General features: G+C 36.3%; 1 protein-coding gene across 1 annotated transcript in view; it reads right to left on the bottom strand.

The window, feature by feature from the left end:
* Window positions 1–1,112: 1,112 nt before the first annotated feature.
* BTBD9 (BTB domain containing 9) overlaps window positions 1,113–26,209 on the bottom strand; it is a 122,449-nt gene continuing 97,352 nt past the window's right edge. The window contains exons 11-12 of the mRNA XM_074166452.1: window positions 10,802–10,880; window positions 1,113–5,897 (exon numbers count right to left, since the gene is read on the bottom strand). Coding sequence (XP_074022553.1) covers window positions 5,703–5,897; window positions 10,802–10,880 — 274 coding nt within the window. The 3' untranslated portion in view covers window positions 1,113–5,702. The remainder of the gene's footprint in view (window positions 5,898–10,801; window positions 10,881–26,209) is intronic.

Consider the following 26,209-nt stretch of genomic DNA (forward strand, 5'->3'; position numbering starts at 1 on the left):
TCGCTGGGTAATTGTGGAAATCATGAGAACTAGGCTACCTTCTTTTAACTGAGGGATGAGTAGCTGCACAAAGAGAATAGATGTGCCAAGATGATAAATACGAAATAGATGAGTAGGAGTTCTAATGAGGAAAAGTACTTACATTGCACCAAGGTGCAGCTCTCCTCCTCCACGATAGCCCAGGGCCTAAAGTAGCAGGGGGCTACTCCAGTAGCCTCTCCAGCGGGACAGGCACGTTTACACCTCTGCAGGGTTAAGTCACCACTCGCCAGATTTTTAGCCAAAGTAATCTGAACTTCCATTCCCATGATGTTTAGGTAACGAATCAATTGTAATTTTTTTTTCAGAACACTGAGTTGTATTATTCTATTAGGCTGGAAGGAACAGGAAAAGAAGAAATTTTCTGATGTCACATTAGGTGATAATGCTTAATGCCAAGGGTGTGTGGAGCTGATTCTTCACCTCCTTCCACCGTTTTATATATACTGTAGTATTAAACACATACAGTATTATAAAACTGGTATGTAGTTGTACTGGCAGTCAGTCTACTGGTAAATGACAGATACCTGCAGTTTCGTATTATACTACAGTTTTCAATTTGTGATTTCTTTATCCAAGAAAACTTGCAGGGTGACTATAAAACTATTTTTCTAGTAAGCATTTTCAAAATCAAACACAGACCCAGATTCTATCATGGAATACGGGTGCGACTTCAACATTAACCTCAGCAAAAGCTTTGCAATGAAAGCTTGCGAAGGGCCAAAGGAAAGTCTGCAGGGTTTGTTTGAGTAGTTAACAGAAGTCTTATGAAGGCTCACTCTGTAAACACTGCAAGCCATGGCATACAGGGTAGCTATAAAGAATACAGGTGTGTTCTTGGACTGTCTTTGAGACGGGCATTTAACTTCTTCTATTTTATATACCTCACTACAGCCAAATTGCCAATGCTTAACAACTGGGCAAAAACCAGCTTTGGACCTGCTCACCCATACCTTGTGTAGACATTGGCACTTTTTAAGAAACCGTAAATTAAAGTCAGGATCCTGCCATACCACAATGGCAGCATTTCACACCTGCCTGCACAGAATTTTTTTTTTTTTATTATTATTTTTAGTTTGAGCTTTAGAACCTGTTCTAAATTCAAGCTAAATAATTAGCTACTAGCTCAACTTAACATGTAGAGATATATATATACGACTATTTAGGTACTCCTAAAACTTGTTCCAGGACTTTTATTTCTGTATCCCGAACAAAGCTTTGTGGAACTTCTACATATATATCCAAGTTAATTAGTACAACTGACAACAACAACAATCAGTTCAGAGAGAACTGAGGATTCTAAGCTAAATACACCATTAACTGAGGATGGGGACATGAAGCAGGCCTCAAGCATCCTCTGGGATCTACAAATTATTATTTCTGAAGCATGGCTTAGTACTCTGGCAACTGGTATCATGGCATTCAAGCCTAAACGTTTACTCTTAAATACATAAATTCTTACTGGCTCTGATTATTTGCTGACTGCTCCAGCCACAACAACAACATTACCAATGGATTCACTTGTCCATTTGACAGTATATTAATACCTGTCAAAATATAAGCCAATTAATACTTTCATAGAGAAATGCAATGTATAGCATGTCTACCTTCTGTGAAATCACATCTAAGTCCTAATTCCTTATTGAGTGTATCTGAGTGGGCATCACTGTACAACCAGAACCACTAACACACCACAATCAGACAAGAACGGCATTCATTCGTCTTCTAATTTTCACATTGACTCTCAATGTACAAAACATCACTGAATAATGAGCAGATGCATTTGGGTGGAAAACTTAATTTACTTAGAGTGGAACAATTACAGACATCTTTTGCTTTCTTTCATGGAAATCAACTCTCATCAAGTCAGACACTAAACTAAAAATTCTCTAATTTAATGTTATCATTAGCAAAGATGAAGATGCATTAAATTCATTTGAATTTTTTAACAATGCTGAGAAGCATTGAGCTTTTTCATGAGTTATCATAATGAACAAGAAAAGCTGATTTTTATGGGGAAAAAAAGAAAGAAATGGAGCTCTAAAGGACGGAAACTGCAATGAAGAACTGTTCATTCTCTAGTAAAATTGGTGATTCCTCCTCTGTATCTTTTACATTAGACTTGGATTAACTTCTCTCATTGTAATTCCATTTAACATGCCATTTGAACTTGTTTTAGAGATGATTGGCAATGGCTTGAAAACAGAACTGCATAATTTTTGTTCACTTCAGAAATTAATTTTGCTGGATAAACCAGTTTTAAGCAGTTGATATTTAGCTGTACCTTTCTGTGAATAAAAATCTCTTAAATGCACTTGGAATAAGTTAAATAAAGAGACTTTAGAAAGAGCTTTGTTGAGCTCCATACGAGTTGAGCTCGTCAATACGAGTTGAGCTAAGTCTGAATTCAACCTATGAAAGAAAAACCGAGAAAATGAGGCCTGGGGAATTTAAAGTTACTAAAGTACTAAATAGAAATAATGGCTCAATAATGACAATATGTATAGTTAGTTCCATTATGTAGAAATCTAATAACAGGTCTATTTCATAGTTTCTGACAAGAAAGCAGCGAACACCTGGTCAGTTCTGCTCTCCCCCTGTTGCAAATAAAACATGAGTAAGTGATAACCCAGTTATAAATAATTATAGTACTTCATCAGCCCGATAAACCCTGATATTAAGCCATACCAGCACAACTAAATTCCACTGATAGGAACAAAAAAAGAAAAAAAAGAAAAAAGAAAAAAAAAATGTCAGAAGAACATACAAGAACTGCATCTGAAATTGGGAGTCAATCAATACAGACACAATTAGAAAGAATGAGAACATTCACATCAAACCACAAATCTGTCTCCCTTTGTCACTAGTAATACGTTGCTGACACAATGTTTAAGACAGAGACCTACACGAGGCAACACAGAAATTAGGGCTGTTTGTTGGCAGGTAGTGTCAGAAGATCAAGCAGAGTTCAGGTCCCTTAAACACTTCAACATCATTTCATTGAATAAAAAGGTAAAGGATTCCCACTAGAAAATGTGAAGCTGTGGCAAGGCTTGTCTTAAGTGGGAGATCTGTGATCACATTGGACCCACTTCAGTGACAGGTTCTTAGAGTAGCTCTAACAGAAGAAAATAAAGACTATGAGAAACGTGATGTGTGACAGAATCAGCATGAAGGGACAATGCGAAGTGGCTTTTTGTTTTGATCGGTTTTTGGAGATGGGGAACTGGAAGGTCTATAGGACCTGATAGTTTTCGATTTGGGAATCTCTCAGATCTGTTCATTTAGATTCTTGGCAAAGAGCGAATGTCATGGGAAATAGAGATTTCTGTTCAACAGTAAGTCATAGGACAAGATCAAAAAGATTTGCAGTATGGTATGGTCTACAACACTTATTTGTATCATAAATATTAATTGTGCACATCAAAGATTACAAACTGAAAACCCTGTTCTTTCTCTGAGAGCCTGGACTCAGAACAGCTGGCACAAACTTTTAAAATTTTTTCTAAACATTCTCTACAATGGTGACTACTAAAGACTAGCAGCTAGGAAGTTATGCCCTTTGCTTATCCACAGCTGGAGAAAAGAAAACGTGTTTGATCAAACTGCAAATATCTACCACCACTCACATGGAAGGACTTGGCTACCAAAGGCAAGACATGCTCCATCCATCTTACTAGTTCCAACATGGATCACGACCAGAATAGAATTCTGGTTTTACTTTTCAAACGGAAAAAAAAAATCCAACTTTTTGGACCTATACTTAAACAAGAGTTGTGTCCCCAGTAGCTGGTCTCAATTCTTCCACACTCCAAAGGCTGTTAAGCCATAAGCACCCCAGACTTGGTGCTGGCCAGCACGAGCACTATCTGCCCCAGAACTCCAGACCAGAGGAGGCAGCCGTGGCAGGTATTATAAGCTACATATAGCACAGTGGGCACACAGCTTCACCGACGGACATTCACAAGTCAGAAGACAGAAGTGGGAAGAGAGAGGGCTGAATGGAAATGTCAGAACTCAACTGCAATTTGGCAATGAAAAATACTATAATATTATTGATAAAGCCTAAACAATTTTATTTGAAACAAGAAAAAGGAAGCTTTTCTCCTTCGAAGTTTCTACTGATTCATTGCTACCACTTGTTATATTTCTTCCTATTTTTAGCACAACCAGTATCCAACAGGGAAATTCTTTCAAATTAAGTAGTGTGATAAATTAACATGCTATTTCTATGTTGATATAACTCATTTTATCACTATGGTTATGCAAAGGAAAACCACATTTATCCTACACTAGCTTTGTTTTCTTCTGACAAGGCTATTTGTCACTACAGGAAATTCCAAGTTCATAAAACTGGATAGCTGACATTTCTAATATAATATACTCTGTGAGGAGTAACAAGCCTCCTACTCAATTTTGCCAATTACATCAGTGTTTGTCTTAATGCAAAATCACTTTATCCCATACTGAAAGACCAACACGGAACTCTTCCTAAAAGTCATGTAGATCTGGAGACTGAGACATCATCACCGTGAAAACACTTAGAATAAGCAAAGTAGCAGGCAATGTAATCCACACAGACAGATAGATAATGAATTTTGTGACTGTAAAGTAAGACCCAGATCTTTTACGATACAGTGTAAAAGCATCATATTTTATGAAGATTATGAGAAAAGTTTATGCACATGCAGCCTTTAAATTTTTAGCTCCAGATTGTAAAGCATTTTTTTTCTTGGAAAAAAAAGAAGTATCTGTAAATTCTTTTTTTGTATTCTGAGTAACTGCTTCTCAGCAACCAGATGCAGTTCCACTTTTCTAAACCAAACATTTTTGAGGATCTGTTGCAAGTTTTCTTAGAAATACAGGTAAAATTTAAGTAATCGTCTTCATGAGTGAAAAATCTGTTTTTCTTCAAGATGGATGCTTGAGTTAGGACTTTCCTTTTTGAGTATAAGAAATGACAATTTTGTACTTTGAAAAGTCAACTAAGGTCAAGATTAATATAGCATCCATTAATGAGTTTGTTGATACCATGAAGGCTTTTCTGGTCATCCCACTGATGAATGAGGGAATTTGCATCTCAGCAGGTAAACATGTTTGGTACTTTCTGAATCTATTGCACAGCATTTGCTACTGCCAAAAATAAGAGACAAAGTGGCATACAGAGTCAAAACAATTTAGAAAACAGATTACTAGTTGCAAAGGAATATGAATGAATTTAAAAATAACATATATTCTGGACTCATGTGTTCCATAAACATTTTCTTTGCTAACGGAAGCCTTCAGGGAACAAATACTTATTTCATATGCCTTCTATTCTGCTCGAGTCATTCTAGTTTTCCACTGTAGCTCTGCCTTTTATTTTCTTCTGTTCTCCTTGCCTTGGTTAGATTAGAGAGGTAGGGTGTTAATGGGGTACTTGATGAAGACTGAAGACCTATTTTCTCCCCCCTCAGAGACCAGCCTGATTTGAACAAATCGAGGAAAGCGAAGCAGTCTCTTCATGTCCTTGGGAAAAGCCTTTTCCGTTTCAGAATTTTCAGCTTTCAGATGTGGTCCCCTTTGTTCACAGAGAAACAGAATGAAAGGGTGCCATCACAAGAAGGTTCTGAATAATATCATGTAATGTCAGCAGGGCTGCAAAAGCTCCCTTTCAATCTCCTTTACGGTTGGTGAGCATGTGAACGCGAGGTGGATCCAGGAGGGGAATGCAGGGAACTAGTGCTTGCAGCTCGAACAGGGCGAGGAACAAGCTGTTGTCCACCAGTCCCCACCTCTGTTGTTGCCACTTCCTTACTACTCTCATCCTTGTGGGTACTGTTTTGTGCTGGGCACTCAAAATGCACACAGTGAAACACCTGGAGAAAACAAAAAATGAAGATAAAGCAAAACAATTAAATGCTGGCAAAAGCATGATCAAAGTAGGATGAAGTCTATATGGAAGTATGCAGGTCAGATTAGTGCCAAAGTACTTAAGTCAAATTGGAATGTTTCACCATGAGGTCGAAAACATCTGTCCATGGGCCATAAACACTACAAAGTGATATAAGTGGAGCAAGAGAAGGCCTTCAAAGTATACCAACCTTTACATATGGCACTAAAAATCAAAAAGATGGTTCCAAAGTGGATAGAGATATTTCTAAATGATTTCTTTTTTTTTTTGCCAAGTATCATAAATATCTTCTACATGCTATCGGATGACAACAACAATTATATTGTCTTAAATGTATCTTATGATCTAATGACTTCCTCAAAAGACTGAATATTCATACACACTAGAAATGAAATTTAAATCATTACTAATATGATTCTATCTCAAGATTGCCCTCTGCTGTAATAACAATGGTAGCTCTACAGACATATCCTGGAGTACGTAGAAAGACATTCAGAGTGTCCAAGGAGGCTGCTGCTTCATCAGATGAAATACTCCAACTTGAACAGTGATCATTTTCTGATGTTTCAAACAATACCTGGGACCACTGTACAGGTGACTCTATCTCAGACTCACCTAAGAGCACCTTAAAAATGCTGTTTAAGCATTTTTTCCAATTTATTTTCTACTTTACTTACTCTTACTTTTACTTGCTCTTGAAGTGCCTGGGAGAAGGGGGAGGAACTCTTTAATATTGTTACAAAACTTGTTCCCACATGATTTCTCATTGCTATGAATTGCACAGGTTTGCCACACACTAAGCAAATAAATACAATTTGCTATTTTCTCATGCATTGTAGTTTTATAGCTAAAGCTTCATGAATATTAAAAACTGAATTTTAAAATTATTGTTTTAACTTAATTTTGTATGCTTTTATGACACCTTCTGTCATTCTTCTTGCAGGTAGATCATGTCTTTAAAGCTCTTCTCACAAACAAAGGTAATCTCTTATAATCTTAACTGCCTTTTCCCAGACCCTTTCAAGTTAATGTGGGCAAAATCAAATACCATAAACAAGACATGGGTATACTACATATTCATACAAGACTACAGAATATTATATTTTTTATCCTTTCTTCAATACAATCGAAAATCCTATTATTCTTTTTGACCATCCCTGTTCAAGTGCACACTGAGCAGACGTCTGCAATGACATGCCTGCAGTAGCCCCTAGGTCTTTTCTGAGGAGTAGCTAGTTAATTCAAATTCTGACAGCATACATGAAATGAATAAAAAAAAAAATATTGACAGTCACTGGGGTTTTTTTATCCCCATTATATTTTCTTGTGCCTCTAGTGTAAGAATTCTTGCACTTTATACCGATACATAGCGATGCATGTTTATATTTCTATATACACACATGCTCACATAAAGATGTATTGCTATGCCTTTATATATACACATATGAACAAATTACAAGTCTACGCCCACACATACACACATGTGCACAAAATGGGTTTTCTCTGTATTTTTCTGGTGAGTTTTTTTCTAAAGCTGAACTAATTTCCACAGTGGCATGAATTCTCTCCATCTGTTACAGTTCTTGAAAAGCCAATTTTTGCATTCAGCTACGCTTCTTGAGAAACCCTGTCTAAACTCATTGCACTCCCATGTTTTTAAAATAACAGTTATTGTCATTTTTCTAGCTGCGCTTATCAGCATCAAGATTTGCAGAAAAGAGCGTTATCTCATCAGTGCACCTCTGTAAAATGCTGCTTTCCTTGAAAGGCTGCACAGTCTAATGAATGGGATGGAGGTCTCGGTCAGAAGATTCCTTATTTCTGCTCTATCCCATACCAATAGTGTTTCTCATTTAAAGCTTTGTTTTATCTAGTGATGCATGTTTTTTAAAAATATAGTATGATTTCCACTGAAATTTGGCTGATATTAGTCTATAAAATCTGAAGTACCCAATTCTTAAATTGTCACTTTCATCTAACTTTACTGATTCTTTCATACTAAATTCTTAATGCTCATCTCAGCATTAACAACCCTGTGAAATTACAACATTATTTTCAGTTATTCGGCTGCTCTAACATATAGAGACTACAGCTTGTGAAAGAAGCAGAGAAGAGAGAAGGACAATTGAGTTCATCTGCTTCATTCAATATTGGAATTACATACTTCAGAATAGTGTTATTAAAACAAACAGTCCTGAGTGTCTTTCTATCAAAAGGCAGCGGTGACAGTTCAGCATCATCCTCTGATCAACAGCATGTTATGCTTTGCACGGATATTTTAAGGAAGGTCCGACACACAAAGCAGGAAGGCCAAGTACATATACACCGGTGCAGTAATTTGTAAAATAAAGCTCTCACATTAGCAACTAGGTGCCCTTTCCAGATCAGTAATACTGGAGGGGAAAAACAAGATAAAACCCACACAGTCAAAGTATCAGGTGACCTGTCTGGCAAATAAATGATGACATGGACTAAGGGAAAATCATCCTTTAATTTCTAAAAGTAGGATATCTGGAAGCTCATGATAACAAAAAGTTACACATCTATCATGTTCTAATGTACCAAAAAAATTCAAACAGCAGGTCAAAAAAAATCTGTGAACATTATGTCTTCCAAGATTTGGAAAATATGGCAAAGGAAAAGATGAGTTTAAAAGATTTGAACATTCACAAAATGGAGAAATATCATGGGATTTTTTTGCAACTCCAAAAATCAGTCCATCACTTTGCAAAGTATGCACATTGTGCTTTCAAAGTTCAAAGGTATATGTTGGTAGAACAAGAATGGAGGACTTTTGTACTTATTACAGTAAAACTACCTGATGAGAACATGCTGCCATTAGCATGCTTCGTCTAAAATGAAAATGGTTTGACATAAAATACAACCACCTGCAGGTAAATAATTCTAGAAACTGCTTGTGTTCTTACTGAAGAGACTACCGAGCCTATCAACTCCAGAACAAACCAAGACTTTGGTTACACTGTTATTATTTAAGTTGGAAATATGAAAAACACCTTGCTGCAGTCTTTGGAAAATGAAACTTTATGACAAAATGTAACAGATCATCTGTTTAATATATATCAAATATATATATATATATATATAATCATCTGTTTAATATATATCAAAACAATGCAGTTAGTAATATGGGCATGCTAATAATTTTCCTCCTCTGTAAGTAGGAAAATTAGGAGCAATAAATTGTTTCCAAAAAAACATTTATAATTAGTGTGGGTACAGATTTTAAAGACAAAAGAGTGAAAAGACCTGTAACAGCAGCGCATGTTTATAGTTCCACTCGGCCACCACATGAACAGCTGTAATCTCCCTTTGCAGGTACTGATCTTCACTATAGTTACGCAGTTCTCCATATACATAACTACACAGGATATTAAACTCCTTGCAAATGACAACCAATTTGAAATTAGAATGATGTTTAAAAGTCCATTATTCTTCAGGGCTTAAAGTAACCTTTAAGAAATAACAGTCAGAGGTAATGTTTCTTATAAGCTGATTTTGAAACTTTACATAATGCACCACATTCTTTTATAATAAAGAGTTGAGAATTTACAGAGACTGGCATGAGAGCAAACAGGACTGTCTATATGGATTGGTAATGGAAAAGGCCGCCTTCATGCATGTACAACAACCCTGGAGGCAGATTCTGACTATGCATTTCTGAGAACTCACTGATTAAGACTGAACTATACACCACAAGAGACAGTGTTCAGAAAAAAATAAATTAATTGATATTCCAGGTTCAGTTTATTCGTCAACTTCTTTCCACCTGTCTTCTGAGAACTAATGTTGACATCTGGTGGTACATATGTTGGTAATAATTGCTCTAAAATTGGACATTAGCAATGCTATTTGACAATTCTTCCAATGCCCTACTAAGAAAACATCATCCCCATATGCTAAATATGATCAGAAATCCTGACTCCTAATACTGTTAGAGCTGACAAACTTTAAGTACTACAAATATAATAGTACTATCCAAATTTCATTGTAAAGTGGGAAAGTACAATGCCTTGTTGTGAGCTACACACATGGGATATAGACATGTAGGCGTACACATAGAAGCAGCAGCTTTTGGTGCCTCTTAACATCTCGCTATACAAGGTCCTAATCTCACAAAGACTTGCATATATTCTTAAATTCACATATTGTAAATTGTTTCACTGAAGTCAACTGTAAAATCTGGGCTTCATCTCACACACACAACAATCACGGAAGACAGAAGCACAAGTAAACAAAAAGAGGGTGATATTGCACTTGGTCAGTTAGAGCAAAACTTATTTATTCTGTAGAAAATTAATTGAAAGAAATCTCTTTCTTTGGCCTCTATTGGTTAACCAATTTACCAGTTATGAAAATTATTCATAAGAGAATCTTATGCAAAGAAGATTTTTTTTAATGAAGAGTGAGATTCTTCTTACGTTTTATTCATTCAAAAGATAATATAAAGGTGATAAAACCAAGTAATCAGACACTATACCTCTTTCTGTAGTGCACTAAAATGGTATTTTAATCATTCGTCAAAATAAGGGCTAATTTAAAACCAAACCCAATGGGAATATTTGATGGCACTGTGCAAAGGTCAAAACCAGAAACAGTTTACTGTACTGTGTAAAAATCCCAAAACATCTCCTACAGTGACAACAGCCCTCCAACTCTGTAGAGTCTGGGGAGATGATAACACAGTTCACAAATACACAAATAAGAAAAACATTCATTCTTATCTTGCTAGATTGCCAGAGCAAAAAAATGAAGTACGTTTTAGAAGGCATTATCAATTCATTGTAAGACATGAAAAACTGTACTGTTGTAAATTCATGAAGAATATAGTCTTTCTTAAGAGTTCCTTACCTCATTAGCTGTGTTGTGAGTTCCGACTATTCTGATAAAAGATGCAGGCTGTTTATCAAAACTGACTGTTTGCCAGGATCTACAAAAAAGTCCAGAAAGACATACAAATATTAAATGCTGTCACAACTTGCAGTAAAATATACAGGGGATCCATTCAAGTGACAGTACATACTATTATCATGTAATACGGCAAATAGAGAAACACTGCTCATCACCTGAATTTCCAGCACTCCTTGTTCATTTTTATTTTTAAGTGCCTTGACTCTGCTTATGTGTTTCCATACATACCTTATACTACCATAATTTGTATGCAGGAACAATACTTACACTACTGCTGAAAGTTAAGAAAATGCTAATAGAAAAATACCTCAATCAAAGTCTAAAATCCCTGACTAATATTGACTGTATTAGATAAATACAAGATCAGATAAATAAAAGTAAATGTGTCCATCTGTTAGCTACTCATGATAAATCATCAACTTTTTAGTAAAACTAGAGTATCACAGGAGGCTTCAGAAATTAAGTGTAGTTGAGTATAACTTGATTAACTCACTACAGAAGAAAAACACTGCATAGTTTTCCTGAATGTGTTCAGAATACCTTCAGAAATGTTCATGTAAGAAACAAGGGACCAAAGCAAAACTGGAATGAAACACCACTCACCACCAGTAGACTACCCCAAAGCCTGGCAGTATGAACAGTATTTGTCAGGCACTTGAATTTTCCTGTAGCAGGAAAACCTCTTTGTCACAAACACAGCATTTCTGAGTTTAATTTAGTCGACTATTACTTTTATCACTGCTGTCAGGTTTATATTTGCCTAAAGCAGATTATGAGCCCAATCAAGACCTAATTTCAAGTAGTTTACTGGTACTACTGCATGAAGTAATGGCTGTAATTAGAGTTACTCATCATAATAGAAAGGTGCGGTCTGTGTCAGGCCTCAGAGGTACAGCAGTTATCTACCTAATGGCATGGTTTATTTATATCCCTTACGTGGCTCTGTCCCTATTTTAAACCTCAGGTTGTTTCTTCAAGCTCTGAATAAAATATAAAATGAGAATGGACCATTTTGTTGACTGTCTCAAGATCTGAAAGATTGCTATGATTTAAACACTTTTTTCCCTAAATGGGAGAAAAATTCTTCTTGAGTTTCCTTCTCATATTACTCCAGTACAGCCAGTCAGTTACTCTCCGTGGCCAAACATAACATGTCACCTTCATGTATAGAGTCCCAAAGATGAGTGGCTGAGACAATCAGATGATTGCAATGCTACTTCTCCTTACAAAGTATCACCGTAGTCTGGATTACGCTAATGCTTTCACATTTACATGCACACACTTTATGCGAGGAGAGTGATGATATAAAAATCAGATTTCCTTCCTTGGTGATTTGGAAAATATTCTAAAGCCATTAAAAATAAAAGAGTTTAAAATCCTAAAGAAGCTATTAAGAACAGCCTATGCCTTCCTAGCCTCTAAGGTACAGGTTGTGTTCTGTGACAAGAAAATATGTTAATTAGGGATCATTGAATAGAATATAAATGGGTCTGTACTTATTTATAGTACTTCTGAGCACTGGTCAGATACACACTGCAAGAGTTCAGTGCAGGTTTTCCAAAGATGGCAGTAAATGCCATTGTCTATCACATGAAGTGACAAGGAAGCCGACAGATCGATTTGGGAATACAGCTGAGGAGCATGACAGATATTAAGAGAGGTTGAGAAAAAGGCTTCTGAAGATCCTTTTGACAACACTTCTAGACCAGCTCCTCCAGGAAGCTAAGTTCTTCTGCTTCCCACTGCATTAGAAGTCCTTACTTTCTGCTACAATGCTGTTATTAGAATTGGATTGTATTACCTTTTTAATAATATTAAAACACGAGAGAAAATAGCAAAAAAGATTCTTCAGGATATAAGATTTGAAGGGAGATAGGACTTCCAATAAATTTAGTCCTAAGAATATTTGCTGGTTTAGTATGTGTCCATTTTCTCCCTTTCCCATTGGAAAAGGTAAGTCAAGATTATAGACAATTTGTAGAAGAGTTATTAAAATGCAAGTTATTAACATTCAAGAATATTGCCCCTAGAGAATTAGTACTTGATACGATAATGAGAAAATTAGGTCTCTTGATTTATTTCCTTAGCAAAAAGAAAAAAACAAAGCAGAAAACATCCCAAATGGATTTGGAAAAAGTAACTTTTGAAATAAGCGAGGCAAACCTTCTTCACTATAAAGTTGCACTGATTTTGACTGTAACAGTACATTTGAAAACATCAATGTATACCAAGCAATACCTCTCCCGTACAGATATAATTATGCAGCAAAGAGATAATTTATGCAGTGTAACTATACCCATATGGGAAGAGAGATTACTTACAGAACATTATCAAGGTATATCTGCCCTCTTTTTGTACTTTTTGCTGATACAACAAATTCAGTTAAGACTTCTATGTATCAAGCCACATCAATTGTCCAATGGTGTTCCTTGATTAAATTAAAGGCACCAGAGGTAAGCCTTCAGTTTTTATTCTTCTCCTTTTACTACTAGTTTTCTCTTCTGGTACTAACTGTAATAATTTCAGTTTCTCTGTAAAAATTTTATTTTGCAAATTATTTTTCAATCATGCCATTTGTGTAATCATGCCATGTGTATGTGCTTGTTTTACACTTTACTCACAAGAGCTTGTCTTTCTATCCTCAAAATCTTTTTTCATGGTCTGTACAAAAATTTCCTCTAAACTTCATACATAGGTCTGGTATTGATTTCATACATAAATCATTGTATTCCAAGAAACAGCAGCATTAAAACCTATCAGAAGCACCTGTTTTTTGGTCTGGGATTCGATACTTCTGTGTAATAGATGCCATCTCTTCACGTTTACTCCCCATATGCCAAGCAAACAAATCTTTCAAGCTGGTGGCAATCCTTTCACCTTCTTTACTTAGGACATGGTCACAAAGAAGCTATCAGAACTTACTTCTCCCACAAACTGACATTCTTGTCTTTACATATTCTGTATCTCTGTACTCCTTATTAGTGATCCTGTAACAAATCAATTTTTCAGGGTTTAGCTGTTTAAAATATTACAGAAGTGTTGATCTTTTTTTCTGCTTTCACACCTGTCTTGCTGGTTGTTTCATTTTAGATTTTCTGCTCAACCTGCAGCAGTCCTGGTCATTACTTTCACAACAGAAATAATCACTACCTCAAGCTGAGGTTTACATCAGGACTAGCAGCCTACTCAGATTTATACCAGGGTCCTCAAGCTGAAATGCAGCACTACAAGTTGTTTGGTTAGCAAAGATCCCCTGATACCACAGCTCCATTTTCCAAAAGAAATTAGCCTTGTTACAGTCCTACGGTGCTTTATTTAACACTCCACATCTCACCTCAGCCACCTGACTTCTAACTCTCTCGTTCTGCCCAACTCCCCTACGGAGATGCAGTAATTGATGATTAGCATTCCAAAGCCATGCTTGCATCCTGTGAGCCTGTCATATTTAATTACATTTTAACTATATTCGTCTTCTATAATAGCCCGAACATAATTTAGATAATTATCTTTTGCTCTCTTATTCTCTGACTCTGCCTGTCTCACTTAGAGCTCTTCGCAATGAAAATCACTTTCTCTGCTCAAACATATAAACAGACTCTTGGGCCAAGTGCTTTCATCTCTCCAACAGCAACAGCTGTCACTGAAAACTCAATGGCTTTGTGCATCCCACGATCTCTTCACCATATTCTATTCAGAGGAAGAAGAAAATCATTAGAAACCCCTCCATTTTCATGTTTCTTCCTGTTTTTATCTTTATTAGGCTATAGCAAGAAGAATGCAAGAAATGGTGACGTCCAGGTAAATTGTAACAATAGCTTGCTATTGCTTAAACTATCTATAGCTCCAAAATAGCAATTCACCTCTTAAAGAATTTAATGGCTTTTTTCAGCATTTGGAATCCTTGCCTAGTTATTTCTATGAAAAGCTGCTATCTTTCTAAAGATTTATTACATATAATAGGATATAAATAGTGACCCTTCCCTGATATTTCCTTCTCTTCCAGAAAGAACAAATTAGGAAAGAAGTGGCGCTTTATCTTTTATTGAGGTTTTCTAATGAGCCACTGGCACTACAGTACACTACCCCACTGTGGGATCACCAGAGCAGCACTGATTATAGCTGAAACCAAGTTCAGGCCAAAGATGTAAGACGAAAGAGAAGGCTGTTACATGTAACTAACATTCATTAGGCTGTAATAACCATATCATATTCATATCACGGCTTGCTTTAGGCTAAGCAAGTACATTTTGTGTGTGCACATTGTGCTTCCTCACTTCCAAGGTTCATACAACCTCCATTTTCTGTGCCTCACTCCAAGAAGTAAAGCAAAGCAGAGCTGGAAGCAAATGTGGAAATGAACAACACACACTTAAAAATATCAATTACCAGCAAGTAACCTCCGTTTTGCTTTCTAATGCTTGTCCATGTATTATGCCTTGTTCTATAGCAAGTAAGAAAGCACTTCTTAGCTTATTGGTATGTGGACTTTTTCAACTGTGACTACATTTTTTTTTAATGAAATACTGCATTTATTGCAATAGTGAGGAGAGATTTGTAAAAGCAGATGAGAGGAAAAAGAGAGTTATGTTGTCTTTCCATGCATCAGTCTGGTGACTGCACTGATGTAAACAAGACAGCAAGTAACTAGGATGTGATGCTGCCAAATGAAAAATTGCGTGCACGCATAAGCAAGCCAACTGAGACTTGAGAAGTACCGTAGTATGTTCTGCACGGTATGTGTTACGCCCTTTGCTTTATTAATGAACACCATACTAACCTCTACTATGGAATAGCTATAAAATAAAAACAGAAGCCCGCACTAAAAATGCTACAACACTTATTGTCATACAGACATTATTCTTTATAAAATACCAAAAAGGTCTACAGCAACCTTATAAATTGCCTATAAAAAACATGTTTTCCACCATAAAAGTAGTAAACAATAAAGTGAAGTAATACTCGCTCTCTTGTTAAAGCTGTAATTTAACATCCTAATTCAGTGTGTCAGACCCATAAAGCACAGAAGTCAAATGGAATGGCTGGCTCAGCCACCCCTTCTCCATTCAGTCTCCCAAGCCACTGAGGGGGACGACAAAGGATGAGAAAGAAAATATTGTGAGGAATCAAAAGGTCCCCTATATTTTGGTTTTTAAATTAAAGTCAAACTATGTGCAGTTCTACCCCTGGTCTACCTCAACTGAAAACTGAGACCTAGAACTGCATTTCTATCTGCTTTTTCTCTGCAACTTTCAGAGGCAAAACTCACCTAATATTATATATATTATATTTTATATTATATATATAATTATATTTATGCTATAGTCCATTGATGAGGTAGGAAATATACTTTATCCAGCCTAATAAGGAAAAAAAACCCCAAAGGACTTGAAGTACTAATAGCAGAGGTAATAAAAATAGTTAAGAGAAATATAATGAGAGGCTAGAATAAATACTAAAAATCACCTGTCGCAGTATTTGTTACATAATGGCTTTATATATTGTAAAGTAAAAATAAGTATTCCCACCTTTTGGGAAACTCACCTCAGAAGTTTTTATTCTAAATACATTTCCCATAAGGAACACATAATTTTGAAAGCATTTAAACAAAACTTGTAGTTATTTCTGCCCTATGATTGGTTCCCTCCCACCAATGCAAACAAGTAAGACCGCTTTACTGAACTACTATAAATGTTTTATGGTGTATGATTTACTGTAGAACCCAAATCTGGGCTTGATAAAGCAGACCTATAAGAATAAAAAGATCTGACATAAAATAAACCTCATGAAGTCTATACCGACTTTCTGACATCTTGACAAAGCTTCTAATGTAAAAGACTCCTTATAGTAACCCCTGCTTTCACAGCTTCAGTGCTGACATTTTTGCCATTTTAGAAAAAAATATTACACAAAGAAAATGTTAAAATATAGTAAAATTCAGCACTGGTAAAACTGAATGTAGTAATTATTTTTTTAAGTGTAGTAACCAATTTTCAAATATATCCAAATGCCAATGTAGGCATTCAGTAGCATTTTCGTACTGCATAAGCCGTGTACTCACATAATTTACCTTGCTTACACATTTTTTCAATTTCAACAAGTTGTCTTTTTGTACTTTCAGAAATAAAGTTTACATTTAAAAATCGTACACAAAATGAAATTATTAGCAATTTGCTGGCAACTGTCTGGCAGAATGCCATGAGCCAAATTTCTGTGCTGTGTCAACAACTATGCATGTAGTATCTACACATACATCCTTGGGGGACGGCAGTGGTGGCAGATGGAGGCTGTGAACTCGGGTAAATTGACTTATGATTTCATCTTACATACTTTTGTGTACACCAGAACATACAAGCAGAAGACAAGCATGAACAATCCTAGAGGCTGAATTGGTTTTGTTGTGCTTACTCATTACCAATAGCTACCGCTCCTGATGTTCATGTAGATAGCAAGGATAGAAAAGCCACTCAACACAGTAACATACCCAGTGATACAACCAGGGGCTGCTTTTAACTTTGAAGACTTCTTCCGCCCATAATCCTACACCAGATTGTAAGCTATTTTTATTACATAACTTTTCATACAAATGGAATAGTTGATTAACAGCAAATATATAAGCAATATTTTTAAAGCTATGTGACAGAAACATGCTCCCTATTAATCAGTTCTTCTGTAGCATGTAGACTAACACTGTATTTATCGTACTCCTCTCTGAGATTCCCTTGGGTGTGATTCCATGGCCCACTCGTAAAAACTTCACATTTACAGCAACCACCCTTCTATTACTGTCGATAACATCTAATTGACATGTCAAACCTCCAAAGAATGCAGTAAATTGAACTACAGCCTCTAAGAAGAATGAAACAGCAAAAAAAGTAAATCAGCATGTGCTGCCTTGTAATAGCAATACAAACATACTGAGCTTTGCTAATGGAAGGTAGAAAAACTGTAACCCTTTCTACTACCACAGTGAATTACCTATTAACCTCAAGGTCAGAAAACAAAGCCTTGTGGCCTCAGACTGAAACTTGTCTAGAAAAAAAATCTGAGCCCGCATCCATGAATGCAGTAATTTTAGACATGAGACTAAAGTAAACTAAGACAGACAAAAATGACAAATACAACTTTTGCTTCTGTTATTGCGTCATGGAACGAAGAAAATGTAGCCCCCCTCCCACTAGTTTCTGGTAAACTAAATTTTAGGATCTAATTCAGAACTCTGCACCTTAAAAATTATATAGACAAAGTGGAGAGAGCTGGGTAAAATTCATAAATATAATTTTAAAAACAGGGGAAACTTGACTGATGATGAAAGGGCACAAAAAAGTCAGGCAAAACTGGTTGAAGTGGCAACCGAGATAACAGGAAAAAGGCAGAATGACTTTAGAAATATGAAGGTGAAGTGTATGAAACCCATAAGAAAGAAAAATTTTTACAGGTTTACAGGGATACCAGAAAATAATGGAATGAAATTAGGTAATATGATGTTCAGTACCATTCTTAAGAAAAAAATTTCTTACTGTGGGAACTCAGTGTGATAGAAAAGCAAAGAGCAAAAGGGAAGCACCATCCCTTCAAGTATTTGAAACAAACTGACGGAACATTATCCTAAAAAAATGCACAACATACCAAGTAGTGAAGAAATCCCCAAAGGATGAACCTAAAGATATAATAATTCTTCCATTTTGTGATTCATGGGTATAATCTGTCCTGGTAAAAACATTAGTTTGAATAAATCAATGGCTTAATACTGCATATATCTCAACGCAGGATATTTGTAACTCTAAAGACCATACTTGTTTTGGCCACCATAAGCAAATGTGTACTTTTCAGAGTTTTAATGAAATCATATCCTGAATATTAACAATCTAATTAGAGCAAATCTCTAGATTTGATGCATTAACAACTGAGTGCCCTCCTGACTATAGAAGGAGGTGTCAACAGTTGCTCTATTTAATGGTTTTGCCTGTAAGAAAGGGGTACAGATGAAATAGTAACTTATCATCCACTTCTTGAACATTTGGTTATCTCCTATTCTATTGGGTTATTAGATGTTCTTATGCAACAATGAATTTCAAAGTAAACGAACATAACCACAAAACAACAGTTCAAGTATTAGGCATTTCTTTCTGATCTCAGGCAGATAAATGGGCCAGTTTCACTGGAGGCATCTACAATTTGGATAACCTTTTTGTGGTAGTATATATTTATAAAGGTGCTGAGAGTGTGCATGTGTGTGGGTGCCTGTGTGCATGTGGGCATCTGCATGCATGCACAGACATTTTCAAGAGAAAGAATATTACGACTCTATGAAGGCAATCCAATGCACTCTCATAGGATTCTTCCATAATATAAAAGTAGTAATATGCATTGTTGAGTCCCTATCCAGAAGCTTCAAATTTGTTCCTGTGCTGACTGGAAAAAACCCACCCAACTTTGGTTAACAGGATGCAAGAAAGGAGTAGTATTTTCCTCCTAGAAGGAAAATTAGGATTTCTGTTACATTGAGCAGACTTGGCAACAGTTGGCAAAGACCTCTTAAGATGACAAGCTTTTCCAGAATTGCTTAATGTTGTAAGTCAAACTGGGACCCAAATCTTTATGGAGGGGTGGAATATTTAAGTAATCTTAGCCTGCACAAGCAATCAATCACAGAAAGAGGAGAGCAGAATTTGCAAATATCTGAGAGGGGCAAGATACACTGCAGTATGCTGAACAACGGAATAAAGTTAAAAGAGGAACAGACCTACCAAGAGCAAGTTTTCTTATGCTATCAAAGAGCTTCTCCAGGGCAAATAACAGAAGGCCCAACAGGTTGTATATTTAAGTGAGGCTGACCACTGAAAACAATGGTGTTTGTTTTAAGACAGAGTAACAGCCAACATTCTGATTACAATTTATTTTATAAGACAAAATTAATGCTTACTCCTAAAGCAAAATTTAATTCTGGCAAGGCATTATCTATAAGGTTTAAAAATCACAGTGAGCATTTCCCATCATCTTCACATTTAGCCTGCATCTCCAAAGTAGGGTTATGTACTGATAAAATATGCAACGTGTAACTCACCATTTTACTGATTTTCTTTACTATTAAAAAGTGACCACAATACAATCAAGCAAAATAAATCAATGTAGTCATGCCATAACTCTCAAGGAATACGCGCATTTCTTATACCTCTATGCTATAAGGAACACAGATCCAGCATGGGCTGCTCAGGTATCCATCTCAGTGTCTCAAAATCTTACGTTCTTCAATCTCAGCAAGCATTTCCTTATAATTACTTATCTTCTTTTGCAGAACTTTTTCAGCAACCTTAAACTTTTCAAAAGTTTCAAAACACAGTTTTTATATAATCTGATTTCTTTTTTTAGCCTGGCAGAGATGACAGATTAGGTCAAGAAGAAATGGTACGAAGAGGAGAGGATAAAGTTTTATGATTAATCTCAGGAATAAGAGTATGTTGATCAGGTCTTGGAGCTTCAGTATCCAGGATTGTCCCCTACCTACAATAAACACACCAAATTTATCAATTTAATATTGGTTCTACAAAACCTAATTCCTTAACCCTGGGGAAATATTTTTAGCTGTTTTGGTGGCATGTGTTGAAAACAGGCATGGCACTATGTTCAAGTAAATGCAGAAGACAATCAAATGAAGATAAGGATAAATACGTTTTAAAATGGAAAACAGGAAACGTGTTCTCAGGACCAAGAAGTCTGAATACTTCTATAATCTGGTCCCTGGGGTCAGGATAACACAACTCTGTGTTAAACTTCAGTGTTTGTATAAATCTATGTATCTACAATGTTAGAATAAGTAATATTACCTTGGATTCTGTTGTGTTCTTCCCTCCCACCCCTCAACAAATATTTTGCCCACTAAGGAATACTGTGTCTCTGGCATATGGAAAAAAAAAAAAGAAAATGGACTGAGAAAGTCAATGGACATTGCAGTGTATCTGAATCTACCCAATGCGTATGTGAAATATGCCACAAAAAGCCTATGAAATGGTTGATGTCTCAGAATGACAGATTTACCATAAAACATCAAAGCGCACATAAAGTAATTGGTGAAACAGTTTAAAGTAAATTCATACTGTCTTTAAAAAGTAAAACTACAACAAAAACTCCAATTGAAAAGCTCCAGAAACTCAGACAAAATTTCAAATATGTGTGCAAGCAAGTCTTTATTACTCAGTGGACAGCGAGTGAGAAAAGTGGCTGTGTCAGAAGGAAATGCTGAGCACTACGCATGGAAATAATGCAAAAGACAAGTATGATTATCTGTCCTGGTTTGAGGTAAAACAGAACCAACTTTCTGTTCAGTAATTTTACTTCTTAGCTAAGCCTCTTCTGACTCTCTGAAATTAACAGCATATTGTGCAGAAAACTGTTCTCACAGTGATAAGACCAATGTTTATAGTTCGCGCCAAGGAATGGTATGCAGAGAGGCTCTTGCTTATACTTATTGCTATAACAACCAAGGTCAGCCAATTTTGTTATTTGCCCCATTGGAGGGTCGGAAACAGAAAAAGCATAGAAGGGTCCCAGCTGTGGGGAGGAGCGGACAGGACAGGGGACCCAAACGTGACCAGCGGGGGTATTCCATCCCATCTGCCCCATGCTCAGTATAAAACCTGAGGGATCAAAGGGTCAGTCTCTTTCTTCAATGGCCGACGTCCGAAGAGGACCCTGCCTGTTCATCTGCCTTTGATCCCGATCCGTGTCTTCCTGACTCCAGAGCTGGAATCTGGTTCCCGTCCATCGCTGAGTCCAGTCTGGGACTTCCCCAGTGCCTGCTGGTGATATCATCCTGGGAGCTTGATACGGCTTTATATATATTGCATCTATTTCATAATTTTCTTTTTATTTTATTATTAATATTTCATTAAAGTAGTTTAGCTCCTTCTAAACTCGTAAATCTCTTTATCTCTCTTCCTCCTTTCCTGGGAGCAAAAGGTGAGGGGAGAGCATCTGCTGGTTGTCATTGGCCAATTTGGCCAAAACCACAACATTAACTAGCCCGTGACTTTGCACTGATAACTTCTAAATTAAATGTGTTCAATTTATACAAATTTGACAAATCAACTGCAACTGTATGTTGGATAAATATATTTTTTAAAGTCACAGGCACCAAAACAGCAGGCAAGAAATCTACAGGAAGGCCACGTCTCAGATAGATGAATGACAGCAACAGCTTCTGATGAAAGCACCATGGCATGTCATCATGGTGATTTAAAAGACTTACAAGGTAGCACAATATCAGTGATTCTGACAGCAGCTGGCCTCGCTCACGTTCAATTGGGATAAGCAGATGCAAAGATGAATGTAGAGATGAAAGAATGGCTGGTGCAAGAATGAGTGCAGCAGCCAGAAACCAGATAGAATCCCATCCACTTTCACAACATGGAAAGCGAATCTCTACATGTTGAAACCAAAGACGCTTTATGAATATCAACCCAGAAAGTAAGACAATCAGAAAAAGAATAAATAAAAAAGATCTGAATATCAGAAACATGTTGAGGGGGTTGATAAAACATGAAGGCAGTCTCTCTCTCCTTCAGTACTGTCTTTTCCCTCTTCAAAGCTGAAGGAAACACATTTACTGAAAACTCCTCCTTTGTCTAGCGCTTACAGAAGCAGCGGTGGTTATCTGTAAGACTAAGAATTAGTTTATACTTAAAATGTAATCTCTTGTAATAAGAACAACTTGAAAGTTTGCTATTTTATCACAGAAGCTATAGAAAGTCACATGACAAGAATCAAAAAGGCAAAGCCATTGGGAAGTTTAATTTCTATTGAAACTCCAATGTAATAATAAATAATAATAATTACAAAATAATTATAATAATGAATAAAAATAATCATGAAAGGAAAGGAATGTTTGCTTTTTTAATTTAAAAAGACTATGCAACAGATATTTTACACATACTTAATTACCACTATGTATTTTGAACAAAATTCTAAACCAGAGCGCTCACAAATGCATTCAAACTGAATTTTTTACCATGAAAAGTCAATATGACCTTCCTGTTATTTATCCAAGAGCAGTAGAAAACCAGAGCTTATTGTAAAGCATGATCAACAGACTAGCAGAAGTTGATTATTTGCTCCTGGAAGAGTAACGCATATTAATTTCTTCAGGATTTATGTTATTGTTTGAAATATTTCAAAAAACCAACAACCAAAAAACCAGTGAAAGTGGAAAGAGATTCAGTAACATAGGGACCAAGTTACCCAATCCTAGAGAACACTATGGGTTTGGAGAACTTCCTAGGATTTCACTTTTGATGGCTAGGAGTTTAAAGTCCTCTCTCCGCATATTTCCTCCAACCCAGAAAAGAACAAATGTAATTCAGTTTCATCAGCACAGCCTGACCCTTAAGAGTTTTTCTTTTATAAAGCTATTTGTGTATATTAATGATACACTTTGGGATACTTATTATTTCAAATTTCCTCCCCGCCCCCCAATCCAACACCACCACAATGTGTTTTTTCTAGATGATATATTACAAAGTAATAAAACATACATCTATTTATATTGTTAGCTCGACAATTTTTACAGGCCTCCGAAGAGACATTCAAGTCTTTGACAGCATGGGAGAAAAATCCAATACCTAAAAGAAACAGACAGTGATACTATGGGTATTATTTGGTATTGCTTATTTTCTCCGAGGCAGAACTGAGCTAACATCCAAATTGATGCCAGAGTTACTGGGGTGTTTTCTTCACTCTCCTCACAGTAATGTGCATGGAGAGGAGCTGAGAACACGCCAGTCACAAGGCAAAGCAGAGCAAAACAAAACTTCGATGCATATGGCACACGCAGAGCTGCAATAAGTGTACAGCAAATCGTTCAAGGGAGACTAAGACACTGCAGTTTGCAACTCCTTGCTGCTCTGTTCAAGGCTCATTCAAAAGATCCACGCATATTTGTGGCTGAAAAGCAACCACAAGGAATTGAAGGGTAGAAGTGGAAAAAAGAGAAGACAAATTAACTATCTGAAAACCTTCTTGTGATCCTGAACCGCTGCTAAGACACATAACTTAAAAGGAGCTAGATCTTTTTTCAATCTAACTAGACTCAGCTAAAATAAAAGCTAGCAAATGAAATGTTAGATGCGGAGTTTTCACACTTCTGAGAGGCTCCTAACGCTCTGAAATGGAATACAACTCTGGTTTCTCTCTGTGAAATCTTAATTCTTCGTGCTTAATAAGGCAGATCTGTGAAGCTGTGCCTCTTTCTTCTTTTGCTTTATTAGAATCTTTCAAAATGTGAGCATATAAACACAAGGCAAAATATGTACTTCAATGCCTCTATCGTTCAGGGCTTTTAAGCTCAATAATTACACAAAATGACCCTTTATATCTGTCTGACTTGCTCCAGTAGGCATTACTAGTGGCATAATGAACAGATTAATGAGAACCCTCAGTTTATTTTTCTGAAGTGAGACTTGAAATTGAGCTTAACAATGTAGCAATTTCCCAGACATCTCGCCTAAATACATTTCATCTTTGTATTGTATGAATGTGGCTACGCTGAGTTCGGCAACTCTGGAGGAGGCATTTGGATTTCACAGGGTTGCTGTGAAATTTGCTTCATGTGAAACAGGATGAATCGCGGTCACAATATACTCTGTTTGACAGAAGAGGGACAAGAACAGGTTTGCTGTGAAATTAACTTCATGTAAAATAGGATGAAGTGTGGTCAAAATACCCTGTTTGACACAACAGATACAAGGAGCAGTTCCTTTTATCCTGTTCCAGTCCGCCAGAGACAGAATTAAAGATTATACAAAAATTAGGAAAAATATTATTTTCTCATTCTAGGTATGACAGGATAGGAGATGCATGCAATACTGATGGGAAGCAACAGAAAAAGCTATGTGAGCATACAGGCAGTTGGAAAAAAAAGAGGGCTGAGAAATGTTCAAGATGTTTTATTGTGAGAGAAAACAGTCCTGTGGAAGTGGTTAAGGAGAAGGATGGATGAAAATGGATGCAAGGGAATTCTAGAAATGGGATCACAGAGTGGAGGAACTAGATGAGGACAGGAGAAAAAAGCTGCTATGTTTGTGGCTAAGTAAAAGGAACTACACATATAGCACATAATGTGCCATGTGCAGTTACAAGGCAAGGTATTCACACACTTCAAGCATTATCTGTATAGCAAAAGAATAAAATCACATCATGACAGAGATTAGCCTGGTTTCACAAAAGTATACCCAGGAAAAAAAATCCACAATTTAGTTTGCCACTAAGATTGTGTAAAGCAGAAGTATTTTCTCACGTGAAGTCCTTAGACAACATGAAAAACACTCTTCTGTACATCTAAAAAGTGTTTTAGAACTGTTAAGTGCATGATCAAGATCTCTATAGGTATTCTTTACCTGTGATTTATCATCAAAGGAAATACAGCAGTGCCTGAAAACTGGAAATGCACATAGTACATCATAGGATAGAAATAGGAAACACTGGAGAAGAGCAGTAAACCTCAAAGTTAATAGCTATTATATAACAAAAAAGATAATAAGCAATGGAAATGTGACATTAAGTTGAGAAGTTTTTAAACATTTAGCATAGCAGTATACTCTGAATAACAAACAAGAGTCCAGAAGGAGGAGGAAAAAAAAAAAAGAAAAAAAGAAAAAATGTAATACGATATAAAACTTCTGAAAATGAAGTCATGCCTCCCACAAGAAAATCATAAAACTGTCCCAAACCAGCCATATAGACAGTTGATACCAATTGCCTTAGAACTGCCCATCGGTAAATAATATTTATTGTCTCTCAAATTCTATCAGAGTATTAGATCCTTTTTTCCTACAGGGGAATTGAACATGGTAAGTCTGCTGCCAATGGATTAGATCATTTCACAATAACTACACGAGAACTTTAAAGAATGATACCGAGTTGATAATTGTCACGATAGCCTGTTTCATATTTGTCTTTACAGGGTTTATTTTATCAAAAGCATCATTAACTCTGAGGTCTGACTCCTACTGACCTTTGGTATTTTCTGTTCTTCATTTGACTTTCAGACTCTGTCAGCAAATTCTTCTAACAAGTGCAGGTTCAACACTAACACGCTCAAGCCCATTTATCATAAATGTTTTAAAAAATAGAACGGGACATGACTGTTTTTCATTACTGTCATACTGGGTAGAGAAAAACAGCTTATTGTGGAAAAGAAAAAAAAATAGCCTCCACAGAGCATTTGAAAATTGACAATTACACAACCAGTATGCATTAATTGCCTTCCACTTAGAGAAACTATGCAAGCTTCCCCTGTGAAGGTAACAGACATCCAGTTTGTGTCTTCGGCCTTTTAAAACCAGGAGAAGAGGAGGT

The sequence above is a fragment of the Numenius arquata genome, chromosome 2 (assembly GCF_964106895.1).
Source record: "Numenius arquata chromosome 2, bNumArq3.hap1.1, whole genome shotgun sequence".
Classification (NCBI taxonomy): Eukaryota; Metazoa; Chordata; class Aves; order Charadriiformes; family Scolopacidae; genus Numenius; species Numenius arquata.